We start from the raw sequence: 20,786 nt of genomic DNA on the forward strand, positions 1-20,786 counted from the left end.
CTAGAGGAGATTATGCTAAGTGAAATAAGTCAAGCAGAGAAAGTCAATTATCATATGGTTTCACTTATTGGTGGAACATAAGGAATAGCATGAAGGACATTAGGAGAAGGAAGGGAAAAATGAAGGGGGGAAATCGGAGGGAGAGATGAACCATAAGAGACTATGGACTCTGAGAAACAAACTGAGGGTTTTAGAGGGGAGAGGGTGGGGGGATGGGTTAACCTGGTGATGGGTATTAAGGAGGGCACGTACCGCATGGAGCACTGGGTGTTATACGAAAACAATGGATGGTGGATCACCACATCAAAAGCTAATGATGTATTGTATGGTGACTAACATAACATAATAAAATTTTAAAAATAAATAAAGAAAGAATAGCATCCATTCATGATAAAAACTCTCAACAAAGTAGGAATAGAGGGAACATACCTCAACATAATAAAGGCCATATACAAAAAACCCATGGCTAATATCATCCTCAATGGGGGAAAACTAAGAGCTTTGGAATAAACCTAATGAAAGAGGTAAAGGATCTGTACTCTAAAAACTACAGAATACCTATGAAGGAAATTGAGGAAGACAAAAAGAAATGGAAGAACATTCCATGCTCGTGGATTGGAAGAATAAATATTTTATAATGACTATACTACCCAGAGCAATCTACACATTTAATGCCATCCCTGTCAAAATACTATCAACATTTTTCACAGAGCTAGAACAAACAATCCGAAAATTTGGATGGAAACACAAAGACCCCAAATAGCAAAAGGAATGTTGAAAAAGAAAACCAAAGCTGGTGGCATCACAATTCTGGACTTCAAGCTATATTACAAAGCTGTAGTGATCAAAATGGTATGGAACTGGCACAAAAACAGACACATAGATCAGTGGAACAGAACAGAGAACCCAGAAGTGGACTCTGAACTCTATGGTCAACCAAGCTTCAGCAAAGCAGGAAAGAATATCCAATGGAAAAAGGACAGTCTCTTCAACAAATGGTATTGGGAAAACTAGACAGCCACATGCAAAAGAATAAAACTGGGCCACTTTCTTACACCATACACAAAGATAAACTTAAAATGGATGAAAGACCTAAATGTGAGACAGGAATCCATCAAAATCCTAGAGGAGAACACAGGCAGCAACCTCTTTGACCTTGACCATAGCAACGTCTTACTAGTTATATCTCCTGAGGCAAGGGAAACAAAGGCAAAAATGTAGTTTTGGGATTTAGTCAAGATAAAAAGCAAAGTAAGCAGTCAACAAAACTAAAAGACAACCTACAGAATGGGAGAAGATATTTGCAAATGACATATCTGATAAAGGGTTAGTATCCAAGATCTATAAAGAATATATTAAACTCAACACCAAAAAAACAAATGATCCAATCAAGAAATGGGCAGAAGACATGAACAGACATTTCTCCAAAGAAGACATCCAAATGGCCAACAGACACATGAAAAAATGCTCAACATCCCTCAGGATCAGGGAAATATAAATCCAAACCACAGTGAGAAACCACCTCACACCAGTCAGAATGGCTAAAATCAACAAGTCGGGAAAAACAAGTGTTGGCAAGGGTCACTCTGGAAAACAGTATGGAGGTTCCTCAAGATGTTAAAAATAGAGCTACCCTATGACCCAGCAATTGCACTACTAGGTATTTACCCCAAAGATACAAATATAGAATCTGAAGGGCACATGTACCCCCAGTGTTCATAGCAGCATTGTCCACAATAGTCAAACTATGGAAGGAGACCAGATGTCCATCGACAGATGAATGGATAAAGAAGATGTGGTGTATATACACAATGGAGCATTACTCAGCCATCAGAAAGGATGAATACTTACCATTTACATCGACATGGATGGAACTGGAGGGTATTATGCTGAGTGAAAAAAGCCAGAGAAAGACAATTATCATATGGTTATACATCACTCATATGTGGAATATAACAAACAGCAGAGAGGATCATAGTGGAATGGAAGGAAGACTGAATGGGAAGTCATCAGAGAGGGAGAAAAATCATGAGAGACTCTTAACTCTAGGAAACAAACTAAAGGTTGCTGGAGGGGAGTTGGGTAGGGGTATGGGGTAATTGTGTGATGGGCATTAAGAAGGCAGGTGATGTGATGAGCACTGGGTGTTATACACAACTGATGAATTATTGAACTCTACATTTGAAATTAGTGATGTACTATATGTTGGCTAATTGAATTTAAATAAAATTTTTGGAGCTCTGTTATTAGGTACATAAACATTTAAGATTGCTATGTCTTCAGCTTTATCATTATAAAATGGCCCTTTTTTCCTAGTAATATTATTTTGCTCTGAAATCTGTGTTTAATATTAATATATCCACTCCAGCTTTCTTTTGATGAGTTGGCATGATATAGCTTTTACCATTCTTTTTACTTCTTTGTGTCTTTATATTTAAAGTGGGTTTCTTATAGACAACATATATTTGGATCTTGTTCTTTGTATACAATCAGAAAATACCTTATTTTTAATTGGGGTGTTTATTTCATTTACACTCAGTGAGATTATTGGTATGTTTTGATTAAATCTGCTATCATATTACTTCTTTTTCTACTTATCTGTTCCCTTTTTCCTTTTTTTCTGCCTTCTTTTTCTGCCTTCTATCCTTTGTTGATTTATTAGATAGAATTATTAGATAGAATTCATTATTTTGATATTTTAGTGGTTGTTTTAGGACTTACAGCTGAATTCAGTACACCTTCAAATAATATTCACATATGGTATAAGAACCATACACTATTGGCAGCAAAAGCAAAAATAAACAAACTAAAAATCTTTTTCACAGCAAAGGAATGATCAACAAAATGAAAAGGCAACTATAGAATTGGAGAAAATATTTGCAACTCATATATCTGATAAGGAGATAATATTCAAAATATGTAAAGAACTCTTACAACTCAATAGCAAGAAAACAAACAATCTGATTTTAAAATAGGCAGAAGAACTGACAAAGCAGACATGCAAATGGCCAATAGGTACATGAAAAGGTGCCCAACATCAATAATCATCAGGAAAATGCAAATTTACTCTAGTGGGATCTCACCTCAAACTTGTTAGAATGGCTGTTATCAAAAAGACAAGAAATAACAAGTGTTGATAAGGATGCAGAGAAAAGGGAAACCTTGTGTAGTCTTGGTAGGAATGTAAATTGGTATAGCCAACATGGAAAACAATATGGAGGTTCTTCAAAAAATTAAAAATAGCACTACCATATGATCCAGCAGTCCCACTTTTAGGTATATACCTAGAGAAAATGAAAACAGGCTCTCAAAGAGATAATTCCCATGTTCATTTTAGTGTTATTCATTGTAGTGTTATTCAAGATACAGAAACAACCTAAGTGTTCACTGATGTATGAATGGATAGAGAAAATGTAATACACACACACACGTACACTTAATGGAATATTATGCAACCATGAGAAAGAAGGAAATCCTGCCACTTGCAGCAACATGGATGGACCTTGAGGGCATTATGCTAAGTGAAATAAGCCAGACAGAAAAAGATAAATACTGTATAGTATCAATTATATGTGAAATTTAAATGCATGGTATTGGTTACATATGAAATCTGAATACATATATACATACATGCATTCATAGGTACATACATATATGTGTATGGCACACACACACGCAAAGACCAAACTCACAGATACAGAGACTAGAAAGGTGATTGCCAGGGACTGGGGGAGTGGGGGAAATAGGGAGAAGTTGGTAAAAGGTATAAACTTCCAACCGTAAGATGAATAAGGTCTGAGGATCTAATATAAAACATGGTGAATGTAGCTGGTAACACTATCTTGTATAATTTATATTTGCTAAAAGAGTAGATTAAAAGTTCTCACACAAAAAAAATTGAGGAGATGGATGTGTTAATTAACTAATTGGGGGGAATTCTTGCAATGTATGTGAGTATCAAATCACCACAATGTATACTTTAAATATCTTACAATTTTAGGGCGCCTGGGTGGCTCAGTCGTTAAGCGTCTGCCTTCGGCTTAGGTCATGATCCCAGGGTCCTGGGATCGAGTCCCACATCGGGCTCCCTCCTCGGCGGGAAGCCTGCTCTCCCTCTCCCACTCCCGCTGCTTGTGTTCCTGCTCTCGCTATCTCTGTCTCTGTCAAATTTAAATAAATAAATAAATAAATAAATAAATAAATAAATAAATAAATGCCTTACAATTTTATATGTTAATTATTCCTTAATAAAGCTGAAATAAAAAGAAAAGAACTTTACAGTAGTATGCTGCCTTTCTCCCTTCCTTCTCATTGGGCTCTAGTTGTCATACATTTTACTTCTACAAATATCCCGTAGTTCATTATTTTTTAAAATATAACAGCTTTATTAAGATAAAATTCACAAAGCATATACTTCACCAGTTTAAAGTTTAAAATTCAATCATTTTTAGTATGTTCACAGAGTTGTGTCACAATTTCTAGTCAATTTTAGAACATCTTCATCACCCTAAAAAGCAACACTGGATCCATTAGCAGTCGCTTCCCATTCCTCTCAAACTTCTTCCCTGCCCAGTTCTTGGCTTTTACTAATCTATCTCTCCCTATAGATTTGTTCATTCTGGACATTTCATATAAATGGAATCCTACAATATGTAGTCTTTGTGACTGGCTATTTAATTTAGCATAACATTTTTAGGTTAATTCACATTGTAATATATATTAATACTTGATTATTTTTATTGACAAATAATATTCCATTGTATAGATACAGCACATTGCATTTATCTATTCATCAGTTGAACATTTGAGTTCTTTCTACTTTTGATTATCATGAATACATTGTTATGAATATTTACAAGCTTCTGTTTGGATGTAAGTTTTCATTTATTGTGAGTATATACATAGGAGTGGAATTGCTGGGTCATATGATAACTCTAGGTTTAATTGTTTGAACAACTGCCAGACTGTTTTCTAAAATGACCGTATCATTTTGCATTCCCACCCACCAAGCAGTCTATGAGGTTTCTGATGTCTCCACATCCTGTCCACACTAGTTATTATCTGACTTTTTGATTCTAGGCATCCTAGTGGGTGTAAAGTAATATCTCTCATTTTTTATTTTCATTTCCCTAATAATTAATGATGTTGAGCCTCTTTTTGTGTGCTTGTTGGCCATTTGTATATGTTCCTTGGAGAATTGTTTATTCATATTCTTTTCCAATTTTTTAAAAGATTTTATTATTTACTTATTTGCGTATTTATTTTAGAGAGAGAGAGTGCAGGGAGGGGCAGAGGGAGAAGGAGAGAATCTCAAACAGGCTCTGTGCCAAGTCTGGAGCCTGATGTGGGGCTCGATTTCACGACCCTGAGATCATGACCCAAGCTGAGATCATGACCCGAGCCAAAATCAAGAGTTGGAGGCTCAACCGGCTGAGCCACGCAGACACCATACCTTTTCCAAATTTTAATTGGGTTGTCTTTTTAGTATTGAGTTGTAAGAGTTCTTTATATATTCTAGATACAAGTCCCTTATTTTGGGATATATGATTTGCAAATGTTTTCTGTCATTCTTTAGATTTTTTTTTTTTTTTACTTTCTTGATGATATCCTTTGACATTTTGTGTTAATTTCCTGGCAGAAGGATGAATATTTAGCTCTCTTTCTTCTCTTCTCCCATAAACATGGACATTTCCTTACCTCTCATCACTCAGTAGGGTTACAACATAATTTTAGTTAGATCAAAATTATTATGATTATTCATGCTACACAGAGTTGAGCTTGCACAACTTTTTGTTTTTTCCCCAGTGTGTTTTTCTATTTGTATGGTTTACTGTGTGCTTTCACTAATTCAGGCATAGATATTTCCACCAATTATCTAAATATCCTCTCAGTATATTTAAAATATGCTCTCAGTATATTTATTCACTGCAGATAATGAAATTCAACCTCTTGAAGATGTTTCCCCCATAAGTTTCTGACCTGTTCCAATCTGGATTGGTTGCCCCTCTTTGTTTAGTATACAGCTGTGACTCCAGGTTTCTCTTCAGCATTTTTCCTTGTCTCTCTTATGTTGGATCTCTTATTTTTTCTGTCCCTAGTCATCTTCTGTTTTGGCTTACTCTCTCCTTTTTGTGGAGCACATTTTCTAATAACTTTCTGAGAAAGAGTAAGACTATTTCTGAAATGTTTTATTAGTCTCTCATAATTGATGGATAGCTTAGCTGAAAGGAAAGAATTTTCCTTCAGAATTTGGGAGGCACTTCTCCACTGTCTTATAGCTTGTAATGTTCCTGTTGAGAAGCTGAAACCATTGAGATTTCCTGAATTTTAGATATGACTGACTTTCCCAGCCCCTCCATTCTCTGGAAGCATGTAAGATCTTTTGGTTTCAACCTTTTAAAAAAGTGAAAATAAAAATTAAATGAAATCTCAAACCTTCAGAACATTTGCAAGTATATTACAAAGAACTTATTTTTTTTTTTAAAGATTTTATTTATTTATTTGACAGAGAGAGACAGCGAGAGAGGGAACACGAGCAGGGGTAGTGGGAGAGGGAGAATCAGGTTCAAACCCAGGACCCTGGCCTGAGCCAAAGGCAGATGCTTAACGAGTGAGCCACCCAGGTGCCCCTATATTTTTTTTAATTTTAAGAGTAAGTTACCAACATGATGCTCTATCACTCCCCAAAATTAGGATTTCTTACAAACAAGGATATTCTTCTATTCAACCACAATAAACCTTCAAAGTGAGGAAATTAACAATGATAATACCATTTAATCCTCAGATCCCATTCAAGTTCAGCCAGTTGTGCCAATAACCCTTTATAGAAAAATGATTCAGTTGAGAATCAAGCATTACCTTTAGTTTTTGTATGTATTTAGTCTTCAGTCATGACCTTGACATTTGAAAAGTACAGGTCTGTGTTATTTTCTTTCAGTATGGATTTATCTGATGTTTTTCCTCATCATTATATTCTGGTAATGTATCTTTGGTAGGAATATCACAGAAATGAGGCAGTGTTCTTATTACATCTTATCAGCTGGCTCATGATTTTGATTTGTCCCATTATGATGATGTTAACTTTGTGCACTTGATTAAAGTGGGGTTCTCTAGGCTTCTCTACTATAAAATTACTATTTTCCTTATGTAATTAATAAGTATTGTCTGGGGATGTGATTTGAGAGCATGTAAATATACTATTTCTTATCAAATTTTCATTTTATTTAATCTCTATGGACTCTTGGTTTCATATTTTTTTAAACATTATTTATTTATTTATTTGACAGAGAGAGAGAGAGAGCACAAGTAGGCAGAGCGGCAGGCAGAAGCAGAGGGAGAGGGAGAAGCAGGTTTCCCGCTGAGCAGGGAGCCGGATGTGGGGCTCGATCCCAGGACCCTGGGATCATGACCTGAGCCGAAGGCAGACACTTAATGACTGAGCCACCCCGTCACTCCTTGAATGATATTTTCAAATGAAAAATATCTTAAATAACTTGAGGAATAGTTTTGCTTATGAATGACATGTTTTACACAGAAAAATGCAGTACAGTATAGGAATAGGACATTGCCACTCTATATTGATAATTAGTATGTGTAATAGTTCCCTATTGCTTCTGAAACTAAATACTATACACTGTGTGGCTTAAAACAAGATAAGTATATTGTCTCACAGTTCTGGATGCTAGAAGTCTGAAATCAAGATACTGATAGGGCCATGTTTCCTCTGAAACCCGTAGGGGAATCCTTTCTTGCCTCTTCCTAGCTTTTGGTGGTTTGTTGGCAGTCTTTAGTGTTCCTTGGCTTCCTGGTGCATAACATGCAGTCTCCCTGTGTGTCTCTGTCTTCACATGGCTATCTTTACATGACACCAGTCATATTGAATTAGGAGTCTACCCTACTACAGTATGATATCATCTTAACTAATTACCTCTGCAATGACCCTATTTGCAAATAAGATCACATTTTTAAGTACTGAGTGTTTAGACTTCAACAAATATTTTTGGTGGGGATACAGTTCAACCCTTAACAGTATGTTAAGACTTTGTTTCACTTTTATTGTAGAAAGAATCATGAGATTACACCTGAGAGCAGTCTCTGTTGTCAACTCGTGTAATGTTTAGTATTATATAGTTATACAGCTTCATAATTTAGTGTCACTAGCTACAAGAATTAGTAACATACATGCTTTTTGCATTAGACTTTCTGGTTATATTGAGAAGGAAACATCAGTTTGGCCAATTAGCTCTCTCAGAAATATCTGTGATTAGCCAGCTTCTGTAATCACTTTGACTCTCAGACTTTAGAAAAGTCATCTGGGCCAGTTAAGGTAATTCTATAAGCTGAGAATCTGGAATCCTTTTTCCTGTCCAGAAAAGGCGATCTATAGCTAGTTCCATAAGGTTTTTAAGGATCAGTCATAACTGATCCATAGCTGATAGTCTATTAACTTCTCATCCTTTTTAGTTTTAGAGGGACTAGTCATAGCTGTAAATACTTTCCTAGTTACCACATCTGTCTTTTGTGGAGGCTTTTAAAATACTTTTCAGATTTACTAACTTTTGAGGAACCCTAAGCAATATATTGACTTCATACATGATTCATGAATTTCAGAATTCCCTGTACTGTTTCTTAGTTGCTCTTTTCTTAACCATCTGGAGTTACACTTTAAATTAGGCTCTTTCCTCATTTGATATAAATATATATCTCTAATTAAACACAGTATTTACTAAATTAGTTCAGACTTGTGCTGGTTAAATTGCATGATTTGCTAAAACTTGTGAATGAACTAAATGTTCTGTTGGCTGAATTATATGGTTATCTCAACCTCCTAAATGAACTAAATTTTCTCTGAAAATTTCCAGTATGGAATTGTTTGCCTAAGATGAGTTCTTATACTTTCTTCTTAAGAATATTGATTTTAGGGGCACCTGGGTGGGTTAGTCATTAAGCGTCTGCCTTCAGCTCAGGTCATGATCCCAGGGTCCTGGGATCGAGCCCCGCATCGGGCTCCCTGCTCTGCGGGAAGCCTGCTTCTCCCTCTCCCACTCCCCCTGCTTGTGTTCCCTCTCTTGCTGTGTCTCTCTCTGATAAATAAATAAAAATCTTTAAAAAAAAAATATTGATTTTAGAAAATGGTGTTTTCTAGATCATAAATTTTCTCTGAGAATAAAACTTGAATTTCTTATTTTGATTAATCTTTCTTTCTGTATAATATTTATAACCTTACTTTTAATATGTTGCATTAAGAATACTTACGTTTTCTATTACAAACATTCAAAATACATCCCCCAACATTTGAAAATTTTATTAAACAGGTTTTTCTGGGGCATCTGGCTTGTGCAGTCAGAGCATACCACTCTTGATCTCAGAGTTATGAGTTCAAGCCCCACATTGGGTACAGAGCTCACTTAATTAAAAAAAAAAAAAAGATTATTTAAACCCTTTTAAAACAAAACAAAAACAAAAAAAGAAAGTTTTTCTAAGCTTTTACCCAAATTTCTTTGATTTGTTTTTTTTAAAGATTTATTTATTTAGAGAGAGAGGGAGAGAGAGAGCACACGTGCAAGTGGGGAGGGGTAGAGGGAGAGAATCTTCAAGCAGATGACTACCCGCTGAGCATGGAGCTCACTGTGGGGCTCAGTCTCATGACCCATGAGATCGTGACCTAACCCAAAACCAAGAGTCGGTCACTCAAATGACTGAGCCACCCAGGTGCCCCTCTTTGCTTTATTTTGAATAACTTTTAATTTTTTTCCCATTGATTTCCAGACTGCCATAGAGAGTATCTAGTACATGGCTATTTCTTTAATTCATTTACCAAGTTATTTTACTAATCATTGTAAAAAGTGGTAAGGATATAGTAAGAAATAAGTCTCTAATCCAAAGGAATTTATAATCCAATGTGAGATTTGGGTAAAAAAAAATAAGCAATTACAGCATAGTATTGCAGAAACTCCAAGGGATTTTATATTCTACCCTACTTGCAAGCTAACAAATTAGCCTGCCAATTTCATACATACTAACAGAAGACACAAGACTCCTGGGTCAGAGAGACAGGACTTTAGTGTTTAGAACAAGCAGTAGCTAGAGTATTAGCATTTTCTTAGACTGATTCCCCAAACTCTACAGGGTGTTGTGAAGAGGACCAGGTGAAACCTGCACATGCAGTGTGTTGCAGGAGAGAATTGCAGAGCTTAGGGAACTTGAATCTTTTATATTGGACAATAAGTATGTTTGCCTGCTGTTCTGGAGGGAGATACCATCTTAATCTTCTAAGACTGTAAGCATACTCACACTTTGCTCTAGGAGACACCATATTTTTCAAGGCTATTCACTATACTAACATCTTTGAAAAGACTATCCAGAACAAAGGCATTCAGTGCCTCTGCCCAGAAGATGTGCAAAAATGCAAAAGGCCAGTAGAGAATTATCTCCCAAATTGCTTTGAAGAAGCAAGTGGCAAAGAGATTCTGTATTAGTTGTTTATTGCTGCATAACAAATTACCATGACCATAGCAGCTTAAAACTGCACATATTTATTATCTCACAGTTCCTGTGAGTCAGGGGTCTGTGAACATTCTAGCTTGATTCTCTGCTTTGGGTCTCCCAAAGTCCAGGTAAATGTTATCCAGGGCTGAATACTCATGTGGAGTACTCAACTAGGGAAGGATCTGCCTCCCCACTCATGGGGTTGGCAACGTTTAGTTTCTTGCAACTGTAGGATTTGTGGCAGTTTATTTCTTCAAAGCTGGCAAGGTATAGAGAGATTGGAGAGAGGGATACAGAGAAGGAATAAATAGGGAGGAAATCACCAGTGATAGAAGAGGGTAAGTGAGTACCTATATACTTGTAGCAAGACAGCTCCTCCAAAGCAGAATTTCTCAACCTAGACATGCTTGACATTCGGGCTGAATAATTCTTTTCCTGGCCTCTTTATTCTATCTTTTCCCACTTTGGGTGGCTTTCTTACTCAGTATTGTGGAGTAGATGCTGTTGCTGTGCCACCCGTATCCCTTGCCATTCACTTTTGTACAGGGAAGTCTTCTTACTGCAAGCAGCTGAAACTTTCTGCCTGAGGACTTTATCTAGCCACATGAGAAACTGGAGGGTAATCAGGAAGTGACTGCCCAGCAATAGGTCTTAACCAGGTTAATAAATACACCATTTTCCTTACCTCTGGAGACAGCTTCTGAAGCTTACTCTACACTATCTCTGAGAGGTCTCCAGCAGGAATGAGCCACGGTACCAAGCAGCGATACCCTGATCATCAGTGTATCCTGTACTGCTGCCCTTTCCTATTCTCTTGCCTTTTCAAATAAATTATTTGAATTACTTTTCAAATAAATTATTTGTCTCAAATTCTAATTTCTCAGAGTTGGCTTTTGGAGAACCTATCCTAGGTCAGTGGTGCCTTTTGATGAATAGAAGTTATTTTTTTTTATGATTTGGTATTTGTATGTATTGCAAAATGATCACCACAATAAGTCTAGTTAACATCCATCCTCATACACACTTAATTTTTTTTCCCTAGTGATAAAGACTTTTAAGATCTATTCTCAACAACTTTCAAATATGCAATACAGTATTATTAACTGTAGTCACCATGCTGTCCATTACATCCTCATGACTTACTTATTTTATAACTGGAGGTTTGACCTCCTTCTTCCATTTTACCCACCCCCTAACCCCTGCTTCTGGCAGCTCCCATTCTGTTCTCTGTATCTATGAGCTTGATTTTTTGTTTTTAGATTCTATATATAAGTGAGATCCTCATTGTCTTTCTCTGCCTTATTAGAAGTTCTTAATTTAAATGTAGCTTAGTTTATGTTTTTTCCTTTTTAGTGGTTGTTGTATCCTGCATAGGAAGTCTTTACCTACCCCAATGTCTTGATTGTACCCATGGGATTTTAATTTATGGAGATGACTAAGTGATGACATGGAGGGGCTAAGGCCACTAAAAGATTTGTATTACTTAAAATTTCTGAGAGGAGAAATCATGCCACATAGGGTCACATGGTCAGGAGCCAGAAGGAGTGAGGAGAAAACATCACAGAAGCCTTCGTTACTACTGTAGTGGGTAGTTATTAGGTGGGAATGTCCCCTACTGAGTAGGAAGTAAAACACAGATATTAAGAGTTTGTGGTTGCAGGGTTTGTAATATGATAATCTGTTCACCCACAAAAGCCAGACCATGGGAGAAATATAAACAACTTTGGCCATTAGTTTGGCCCTATGATTTATGTATGTCAGATCATTAATTATCAAATTTATAAAAGTTGGTTAGAACAGGGTAGTGAAGATACTTTTCTTTGTAATATTCCAGATGTTTTATTGTTTTACTTATTGTATTTAGACCTATAATCCATATGGAATTGATATTTGTATGTGGTGTGAGGAAGGGGCCACATTTCCTTTTTTTCATACAGATCCATAATCTTATTGGCACCATTTATAGAAAAAAACTGTCCTTTCCCCATTACTCTATAGTCAACCTTTGTCATAAATGAAATGTTTGGGTTAAATCATATGTTTGAGTCTGTTTCTAGACTCCTTATTCTGTTCCATTGGTTGCTCTGTCTGTCCTTGTGCTGATGCTACAGTTTCTTACTTACTCTAACTTTATTATAGGCTGATATTCATTAGAGTTAGTCCTTCTACCTTCTTCTTCTTCAAGGGTAAATTGATATTTTTGTAAGAAATTCTCCTTTGGTAATAGGGATGATAGTTGTCTTCTGTTTGGTGAATATTATTTATTTTTAATCTTCCAGTTTCAGAGATCCATTGTGAGAGCCTGCAGTAACTTGTTTTGGGGCCAACAACATTTATTTTAGTATTTCTCTAAATTGGCTCATGTAGTCACCAAACAGTCCAGGTATTGTGCAATAGGGATATAGGTCAGGCGACTTCCAAAAGAAAGAGCACTATATCAAGTACATTATATCATAATATAATATCCTAAAACTCTTTGTCAATATTGGTAAATTTGTCCATTCACAAAACATTCTTCATTTCTCAAGGGTTAATGCCACTGTTTGGTTCTAGAGATAGTATAATTTAATTTTAAAAAGTTTATTTATAAAATTTTGAATGTTGATGTTGCTTTATTTTGAAAAACTATAATTAATTTGGACAACTGGAATTATGAAAATTGTTTTACTCGCACAAACAGGAACCAATGAGGGAAATTTGTGTTGTTCTGTAACTATCTGCGAGGTTCGGATTCAGCTTTTCAAATATCATCTTTCACAAATACCCTTTGTGCCTCTTTCAGTAAATGTTAATCTGTTAGTACTGCTCAGGATTGAACTGTATCTCCTATCACTACTGTAGGTTAAGCTGGACCCGAGCGGCTGAAGTAGAAATGGAAGTTGGACACAATGAGGTGAACTCTTCTCATTGTCAGACTTTCAGGAAACTAGTGCACTAGGCTTATTATGACGGGTCAGTAGTTGTAACTATTGTCTATGCTGGGTAGGTTGATAAATAAAAGTGTATGGATATGGTAAGTGTAGAATTTCAAGAGAAAATCCGTTCTTGTATATTTATGGTGTCCACATTTGGGTCTTTATTTTAACAGGTTAATGCAGCTGAATCAAAGATAACAAATTTAATATACCTAAAGCATACCTTGGAACTTGTGGATCCTTTAAAGGTAATTTATATGGGTGTATATTGTACAAAACATGTCTAGCATCAATTTTTTAAAAACTTTTTGTTTCAAAAAAGTATCAAATTTAGATAAAGTTACAGGAATAGTATAATGAATTCCCAAATTCTCTGGATACACACAGCACACACTACGTGTTATATCCTTATTATTACTCTTACTAAACTATTTGAAAATTGCAATACCTAAATACTAATGTGTGTATATCCTAAGAACAAAGCTGTTCTCTTATATAACCACAATATAATTTAAAAATTGAGGATATTTAACATTGATCCAATACTATTATGTGTAGTCCATACTCAAAATTTTCTGATTGTTTTACTAGTATCTTTTATGGACTTTTTTTTTCTTGATACAGGGTCCAGTCCAGGATTATGCATTGTATTTAATGTCATTTTTTTTTAAAGATTTTATTTATTTGAGAGAGAGAGTGAGCGAGAGAGAGCATGAGCAGAGGGAGGGGCAGAGGGAGAGGGAGAAGCAGACTCCCTGCTGAGCCAGAAGCCCAATCCCAGGACCCTGGGATCATGATCTGAGCAGAAGGCAGATGCTTAACTGAGCCACCCTAGTGTCCCTAATGTCATGCTTCTTTATACCACTTTTCAACTTAAGGTTTCTCATCCTTTCTTTGTCTTTCATGATATTAACATTGTGAAGAGGGTCTGTTGTTTTATAGAATATTCCTCAGCTTGTGTGGTTATTTTCTCATGATTAAATTCCGCTTATTTAGCAGCAATACTCTATGAGCAATGTTGTATCTTTTTCAGTACATCACATCAGGAGGCACATTATGTCATTCCCCATTCTGGTGATATTAACTTTGATCAATTTCTTCACTGTAAAGTTATTAAGCAATCTGTGGAGAGATACTTTGAGACTATGTAAATATTCTGTTCCTCATTAAACTTTCACTCAGTGATTTAAATACTCATTGATGACTCTTACCTGAAATATCTCTGATGTGATTTTCTAATATATTTTTAAATACTTTACTGTGCAAAACTTTTTAAAAAACATTTATTTATTTAAGTAATCTCTACTCCCAACATGGGGCTCCAGCTCACAACCCTGAGATCAAGAGTCCCATGCTCTGCTGACTGAGCCAGCCAGGAACCCCTGTGCAAAACATTTTTTAAAACTTAAGGTGACAGCTTTTTCCGTGCTGATAGTGCTCTCATAAACAGGGTGAACGTTCCTAAAACCCGCGTTTTTCATTACTTTTTTTTTAAAGATTTTTATTTATTTATTTGACAGGGCAGGCGCCCCTACTTTTTCTTTTAAAAAAGGAGTTCCTTGTCACCTTAAGTTTGAAAGAGGTAAAGGATCTGTACTCTAAAAACTACAGAATACCTATGAAGGAAATTGAGGAAGACACAAAGAAATGGAAGAACATTCCATGCTCATGGATTGGAAGAATAAATATTTTATAATGACTATACTACCCAGAGCAATCTACACATTTAATGCCATCCCTATCAAAATACTATCAACATTTTTCACAGAGCTAGAACAAACAATCCTAAAATTTGTATGGAAACACAAAGACCCCAAATAGCCAAAGGAATGTTGAAAAAGAAAACCAAAGCTGGTAGCACTACATTTCTAGACTTCAAGCTGTATTCTCTTAGATCTAAGAGAATGCTGGCTATTAAGAGATGCAAGCATTTTGAACTGGGAGGAGATAAGAAGAGAAAGGTCAAGTGATCCAGTTCTAAGCTTCATATTTTGTTAATATTATGAAGACAATAAAATCTTGAGGTTATGTTCACTTCAAAAAAAAAAACAAGGTGACAAGGAAGAACTCCTTTTTTAAAAGAAAAAGTAGGGGCGCCTGGGTGGCTCAGATGGTTAAGCATCTACCTTCGGCTCAGGTCATGACCTCAGGGTCCTGGGATCAAGTCCCACATTGGGCTCCCTGCTTGGCCAGGAACCTATTTCTCCCTCTCCCTCTACTGTTCCCCCTGCTTGTGCTCTCTTGCCCTCTCTGTCAAATAAATAAATAAAAAACCTTAAAAAAAAAGTAATGAAAAATCTGGAAGAATTTTGTTATAGAGTTCATTCTAATAAATATATATAATGAAAGCAATTTGGCAAAAGATGTAAAAAATGTCATCTTCTTAGAATGAAAAAGGTATAATAAATCATCCCCCAAAATCGATAGATTTGATAAGACACAAATTTCAAACTTTGATATGTCAGAGGCAAAGTAAAGGCCAAAGAAAATTGGGAAAATTTATAGCATTTGACAGATTAAATATTAATTTCTGTCATAAAACTCATGTAATTTCATAAGACACTATTGGAATACCAGTAGAAATATGGAAAATGCCCCCAAAATGGAAATCAAAGAGGTTAATAAATAATACCAAAAATATTCAGCCTTACTATTAGTCAAAGAAATACAAATTAAAGTCATTTTTTTATATATAAAAGAAGCAAAGTTTTTTTGTTTTTATTTTTTTTCCCTTAATGGACACAACTTACTGCTAATGAGAGAACAGTGAGACAGACCTCAGAGGCCGCTGGTAGGAGTACAAATTGCACATACTTCACAGGGAAGTTTTACAACATCTATCTTTTGACGGTGTTATGTTACTAGAAATCTGTCCAAAAGAAGTCTTAAGAAATACTACCAAGATTTATGCCCAGTTATGTCATTGCAGCGTTATTTATATTAGTGAGAAATTCTAAGTAGTATAGACCTATAATAAGGGGAAGGACTATTTGTTTTCTAGAGGGTAAAATATTATGACATATTAAAAATTTATACTATTAAAAGTTTCTAATGCTTGTGATGTAGTATTAAGTAGGGGAGAAAAGGAATATGCGATGATAAAAAAATTTTTTTGATTTGAGGAAGTGACAGGAAATATACCGTAATATTTAGATAATTTATTTGGAAGGGTGGTAGAATTATAAGCAATTTAATTGTTTTTCTTTATGCTTTTATGAATTTATAGTTTTATTAGTATTTAAGTATTTTCTATTCATAAGAAAAAAATATTATTGCCATTGCCTCATAGCAAACTAAAATAGCACGTAAAAGACAGGTTAACCGTATATATGAAAAACCCACAGTGAATGAATATCATTCTCAACGGGGAAAAACTGAAAGCTTTTCCCCTAAGGTCAGCAACATGACAGGGATATCCACTCTCATTACTGTTGTTCAACATGGTACTGGAAGTCCTAGCCTCAGCTAAGACAACAAAGAGAAGTAAAAGGCATCCAAATTGTCAAAGAAGAAGTCAAACTTTTACTCTTTGCAGATGACATGATACTCTATGTTGAAAACCCAGAAGACTCCACCCAAAAATTACTAGGACTCATATAGGAATTCAGCAAAGTCACAGAATATAAAATCAATGCACAGAAGTTAGTTGCATTTCTATACACTAACAATGAAACAGAAGAAAGAGAAATCAAGGAACTGACCCCATTTACAACTGCACCTAAAACCGTAAGATACCTAGGAATAAACCTAACCAAAGATCTGTACTCTGAAAACTAAAGAACATTTATGAAAGAAACTGAAGAAGACACAAAGAAATGGAAAAACATTCCCTGGCTCATGGATTGGAAAAACAAATATTGTTAAAATATCTGTGCTACCCAAAGTAATCTATACATTCAGTACAATCCCTATCAAAATACTATCAAACATTTTTCATAGAGCTGGAACAAATAATCCTAAAATTTGTATGGAACCAAAAAGGCCCCAAATAGCCAAAGGAATGTTGAAAAAGAAAACCAAAGCTGGTAGCACTACATTTCTAGACTTCAAGCTGTATTACAAAGCTTGATCACATAGTGATCAAGACAGTGTGGAACTGGCACAAAAACAGACACATAGATCAATGGAACAGAATGGAAAACCTAGAAATGGGCCCCTCTACTCTATGGTCAACTAATCTTCGACAAAGCAGGAAAGAATGTCCAATGGAAAAAAGACAGTCTCTTCAACAAATGGTGTTGGGAAAATTAGACAGCCACATGCAAAAGAATGAAACTGGGCCATTTTCATACACCATACACAAAAATAAACTCAAAATGGATGAAACACCTACGTGTGAGACAGGAATCCATCAGAATCCTAGAGGAGAACACAGGCAGCAGTCTCTTTGACCTCGGCTGCAGCAGCTTCTTGCTAGACACGTCTCCAAAGGCAAGGAAAACAAAGGCAAAAATGAACTATTAGGACTTCATCAAGGTAAAAAGCTTTTGCACAGCAAAGGAAACAGTCAACAAAACCAAAAGACAGCCTTCAAAATGGGAGAAGATATTTGCAAATGACATATCAGATAAAGGGCTTGTATCCAAGATCTATAAAGAACTTGTCAAATTCAACACCCAAAACCCAAATAATCCAGTCAAGAAATGGGCAGAAGACATGAACAGACATCTCCAAAGAAGACATACAAATGGTCAATAGACACATGAAAAAATGTTCCACATCACTTGGCATCAGGGAAATACAAATCAAAACCTCAATAAGATACCACCTCACACCAGTCAGAATGGCTAAAATTAACAAGCCAAGAGACTATAGATGTTGGCGAGAATGCAGAGAAAGGGGAATTCTCTTACACTGTTGGTGGGAATGCAAGCTGGTACAGCCACTCTGGAAAACAATATGGAGGTTCCTCAAGATGTTAAAAATAGAGCTACCCTATGACCCAGCAATTGTATCACTAGGTATTTTTCCAAAGGATACAAACTTAGTGATTCAAAGGGACCCATGCACCTGATGTTTATAGCAGCAATGTTCACAATAGCCAAACTATGGAAAGAGCTCAGATGTCCATTGACAGATAAATGGATAAAGAAGAGGTGGTGTGTACACACACACACACACACACACACACACACACACACACAGGAATATTACTCAGCCATCAAAAAGAATGAAATCTTGCCATTTGCAACCATGTGGGTGGAATTAGAGGGTATTACACTAAGTGAAGTAAGTCAGTCAGAGAAGGACAAATATCATATAATTTCACTCATATCTGGAATTTACGAAACAAAACAGATGAACGTAGAGGAAGGGAAGGAAAAATAGAATAAGATGAAAAAGGAGAGTGAAGCAAACCATAAGAGACTCTTAACTATAGGAAACAAACCAAGGGTTACTGGAGGGGAGGTGTGTGGGGGGAAGGAATAATTGGATGATAGGCATTAAGGAGGGCACTTGATGTAATGAGCACTGGGTGTTATATGCTACTGATGAATCACTAAACTCTGCCTCTGAAACTAATAATACACTGTATATTAATTAATTGATTTTAAATAAATGAAAAAAGTTTAAGTTAAAAAAAGTTAGGTAAACTGTGTTTTCCTCTTGTTTCTATTTATTGAAATAGTGACCACTCATAGTTTCCATTAAGCAAAATTAAACCTCTATTTTTGCATATAAGAATGGAGAAATTGCTCTATTTATAAATATGCAAAGCACTTTCTTAGTTTAATGCATATTTAAAACCCAAATTTTGGAATTATATGTAGAGTACTCTAAATGTACAATGATAGCTATTTAAGTATCTACCTCTAATAAGTAGTTGAATGCTAACAATTATTTGAGAGACAAGAAAAATTAAAGTCATAATAGTAAAGCAGTGGATGTCCTTTATTAGCCAGGTGCTCTTTATCTGGAAAATGAGAAAGGTACCATCTGTCCTCACCTGTATACCTAAAATATCTTTTATGAGTATACAAATGAGAAGATGAAGCAAGAAAACCCTTGGTAAACTGTAAAGTATTAAACAAATGTAAAATGCTATATTTGAATAGTGTTATAATTTATTATTTTTAACTAACTTTATTTTATTTTTTAACAGATTGCTTTGAGGAACTGTAGCACACCTTTATTAAGAGCTTACTGTGGTTCATTGGAAGATAAGAGGTCTTTGTCACTCAACTGTGAATAAAATAACCCTGCTAATTATTCCTTTCTTCCTGATCATAAATGATTTTAAGTACTCTTAACAGTAATCAATAGAACAATTACTTGAACTCTGGTTAACAACGTTTAAACTATTCATCAAAGTCCTAATTATACATTACATCTTATAAATACCCATAAATAGGGTAACAGCACATTGAGTTTTTGTGTTAATAGGCAATTAGAATAGTATTAAAAATTGAAATCATACACAATTTTAATATTTCTTTTTTTAGCCATTCCCTATGGAAAGACTTGCAAATATAAAAGTACATATTTCTCTTTTGTGAATCATAAAGGGCCTAAAGTAACCAAAAAATAGTAGGTATAAATATTGAATAAGAGATCTAAATACAGTTTAATTTTAATACTGTTTTTAGCAATGGCACCTTGATTTTTAACCAAAAAGACTTGTGATGCTTAAGAACTGTTAAGTTTATTGATTCAGGATTCACATCTTTTGTGAGCCACAAATTGAGGTTAATAATAAAACAGAATTACAAATAAAATACAGAACAGAATAAAACAGAAGGTTATGAAAATAGGTGTTACCAGACTGTGACTCAGATTACAAATTAAAATAATTGTTGACTTATTGCCTATAATGTTCTTTTTTAGGTTTGGAATCATACTTGAAAAGATTAAAACCATAATTAATGATGATGCAAGATACATGAAAGGATGCCTGAACATGAGGACTCAGAAGTGCTATGCAGTGAGATCCAACATAAATGAATTTCTTGACATAGCTAGAAGAACATATACAGAGATTGTAGATGACATAGCGGGTAATTTAATTACTTCAGTGTATTTTTCTGTTTTTTGTTTTAAATTAAAACTTTTTATTTGTTTATTTATTAAAAGATTTTATTTATTTATTTGACAGAGAGAGACACAGTGAGAGAGGGAACACAAACAGGGGGAGAGGGAGAGGAGAAGCAGGCTTCCCACTGAGCAGGGAGCCCGATGTGGGGCTTGATCCCAGGACCCTGGGATCATGACCTGAGCCGAAGGCAGACGCTTAATGACTGAGCCACCCAGGTGCCCCCAAATTAAACCTTTTTAGAACATGTGCTTTTCTGCTGGTGATAACTAGCCATACATATTTTTAATTAAATTTTTGTTACCAAAAGAGATAAGGTTAACACATACTGTCATTTAAAATAGATTAAATAT

General features: G+C 35.3%; 1 protein-coding gene across 1 annotated transcript in view; it reads left to right on the top strand.

The window, feature by feature from the left end:
* Window positions 1-20,786, top strand: part of MSH4 (mutS homolog 4) — a 110,315-nt gene that overhangs the window by 56,696 nt on the left and 32,833 nt on the right. The window contains exons 9-11 of the mRNA XM_081818658.1: window positions 13,577-13,651; window positions 19,507-19,571; window positions 20,229-20,398. Of these exons, the coding sequence (XP_081674784.1) occupies window positions 13,577-13,651; window positions 19,507-19,571; window positions 20,229-20,398 (310 nt within the window). The remainder of the gene's footprint in view (window positions 1-13,576; window positions 13,652-19,506; window positions 19,572-20,228; window positions 20,399-20,786) is intronic.

Source organism: Leptonychotes weddellii, chromosome 4, assembly GCF_054177405.1.
Source record: "Leptonychotes weddellii isolate Sample4059 chromosome 4, ASM5417740v2, whole genome shotgun sequence".
In the NCBI taxonomy this organism is placed as follows: Eukaryota; Metazoa; Chordata; class Mammalia; order Carnivora; family Phocidae; genus Leptonychotes; species Leptonychotes weddellii.